Raw genomic sequence first — 2,472 nt, 5'->3', positions numbered from 1 at the left:
GATCACCTCTTTGGCTCTACTCGAGATGCACCTGTGGATAACATAACAAAGACTAACCTGTAACAATAAGACATTCATTGTGATCCAGAACTTCAGTGATGAGTCGAGATACAATCAATTCTGGATTGATTAAAAAGCGAATTTCTTCCTGTACAAGTCCTGTACCAGTGACACCACCTCCAACAAAACGGTTTGCAAAATCAACCTAATAGGAAAAAAATGGCCCAGATGGTTACAGGATAGGCAAGCATCTTTACATCCTTTCTTTAATAGAGTAAATAGATGTGATCAATCATTCTGTTTGGCATTTACTTATTTAGCCACTAGCATTTAGAAATGCAACCAGTCATTCACATAGACTCAGATGAAATTCTTGCTTTTTTCCTTCTGAGCAGAATAAGCCTGGCAACATATTCTGAGGTGGGCATATTAAGAAGTTTGAGGCTGAAATTGATCATAAACCATCATACACATTTATATTTCATAAAATAAAATATTGTATACTCGAAATAATTTAAAAGGATATTTCAAATGTAATCAATTGTAAAAGAAAATATTTGCTGTTCCCATTTTTACATAGATTTATTACAATTTTCCCTGACATTCTTTAAGCAAACACTCTGCCATCAGCTGTACGTCTCGAAGCATTTGTAGCTCAGTAATGCTTTGGTACCAACAGTCCTGCTTTTAGCAAGATTCATTGTGAAGTATGACTGAAGAGACCTAATCACCATGAATATAGAGAGAAAGTGTGCCAGAAAGAGAAAGACTCTCAAAGTGTTGTAGGAGTAGCACACATTTCACATTTGGCAGACTGAGAATAATATACAGTGTATCAAAATTAACCAATTACACTAATAAACAAACAGATAAATCAATCAATCAATCAGGTCTACATTGTAAGTTAGGGTCCAGGATAAATTTATACACCAAAAGGAAGCTGTTTCATCCCAATCTTTCAAATTCAATTATGTTTTCCCCTGTCTCTATTTGGATGATCAGTTAAGACACTTGAGCCAAACTCAGAGGGTGGCAAAAAAGGAGAGGCAGACTGAATATACTGCCCTTGGACAACAAACTGGCATGATATGCCAAGCTCAAGTCTAGAATGATTTTTAATTTTGCTGGCAAGGCACTGAAACAACCAATCAGGATAATAAAGGAAATAAATCCCCATGAAACCCAAATGGAAATGCTAACAGACATTTAGTAGCTGAGGTGTTACTAAGTGTCTGAGGTATATAAAACAAAAAAAAAGTTCACACTGTCTAGTCAAGAGTTCTTCATATGAGCAGAGGGATTTACAGGGATTTGTACTGTTTATTGAGACTCAAAAATGACTAGAAGGAGGGAATATCACACCTCAGGAGATATTTATTCTTTTTGAGTTTAATGTAAATTCATATGGTACATAAAAGGAATGATAATTTCCTCCTTTCTCCTGGGGTTATAGGATGGGTGGCTAGGGAGAAGGAAGAAAAATTAATACTGTAGTGCAGTTTTTAAATTTATAATTTTTTCAATACAGGTTCAGTGGAGCGACACAGTGAGTTAAGCAAGACTTTCCTCACATAAAACTTCAGCAATCAGCTTACAATGATGTTTTCTCCTGCCACATATATGCCATACAGCAGGGCTGGTCCACCTGCAGCACATGCCACGAGCAGCCTCCATTTGTGACACATAGCAGATCAGGGAGGGGACAGGGGGAACAGAGGCAGAAAGAGCAAGAAGCAGAAAGCAAGGTAGCAGACTGGGTAGGGAAAGGGGATCAGAGTGACACTCGGAGAGTGTAGGGCTAATTTGTGGCATGCCTACCAACAAGTTAGCCCCCACTACCGTACAGAATCAAATCACTGGGTTCTTCAAGTTCACTCTCTCATCTGTTTCATTCAGTATCTAAGCAGAATTTTGACATCATTACTTACAATATTTTAGCTGCCTGACAACAGCTGGTTAATGTATTATTGTTACCGTATTTGTTCAAACATAAGATGAGGTGTTTTCTCCCCAAATCAGCATGAGGAAAAAAGCTCCTCGTCTTATATTTACATACAAGGAAACCTCATAAAACACACTGTCCATCATCAAACTGATGCCAAAAGCAACATGTGCTCAGTAATGGAAACCAACTGTGACGTTTATTTAAATGCAGCCAACACTGAGCACAACTACAGAACACATGGCCCACATTAGGCAATCATACTAATAACCCTTTTTTCTTTTTTTTTTTTTTTTCTTTTTTTGGAGGCGGAAGGGGGGGGGCTTAAAAAAAAAAGTGGGTGGGTGTTCTCTCCACACGGAACTGGCACCAGGCCTAGAGGTACTGCAATAGCAGGTCAGCACTGGGAGGCTGCTCCTTGCCATTGCACCCACAGGGGCTCCCATTTGCTGGGCCAGCCATGCCTCCAGCCCACAGGCGCTAGGAGCCCCAAGCAGCACCTCCCTCCCACCTGCCTGCCCAACCTCTGC

The 2,472-nt window shown here is 39.7% G+C and overlaps 1 protein-coding gene across 6 annotated transcripts in view; it reads right to left on the bottom strand.

Annotated features, from left to right (window-relative positions):
- PARG (poly(ADP-ribose) glycohydrolase) overlaps window positions 1-2,472 on the bottom strand; it is a 160,357-nt gene that overhangs the window by 69,114 nt on the left and 88,771 nt on the right. For all 6 annotated transcript variants that reach the window (XM_019502276.1, XM_019502273.1, XM_019502272.1 and 3 more), the window contains one exon: window positions 58-205. In XM_019502276.1, coding sequence (XP_019357821.1) covers window positions 58-205 — 148 coding nt within the window. The remainder of the gene's footprint in view (window positions 1-57; window positions 206-2,472) is intronic.

This window comes from Gavialis gangeticus, unplaced genomic scaffold, assembly GCF_001723915.1.
Source record: "Gavialis gangeticus isolate Ggan-Ray unplaced genomic scaffold, GavGan_comp1, whole genome shotgun sequence".
Lineage (NCBI taxonomy): Eukaryota > Metazoa > Chordata > Crocodylia > Gavialidae > Gavialis > Gavialis gangeticus.
This window is presented reverse-complemented; position numbering and strand designations above follow the sequence as displayed.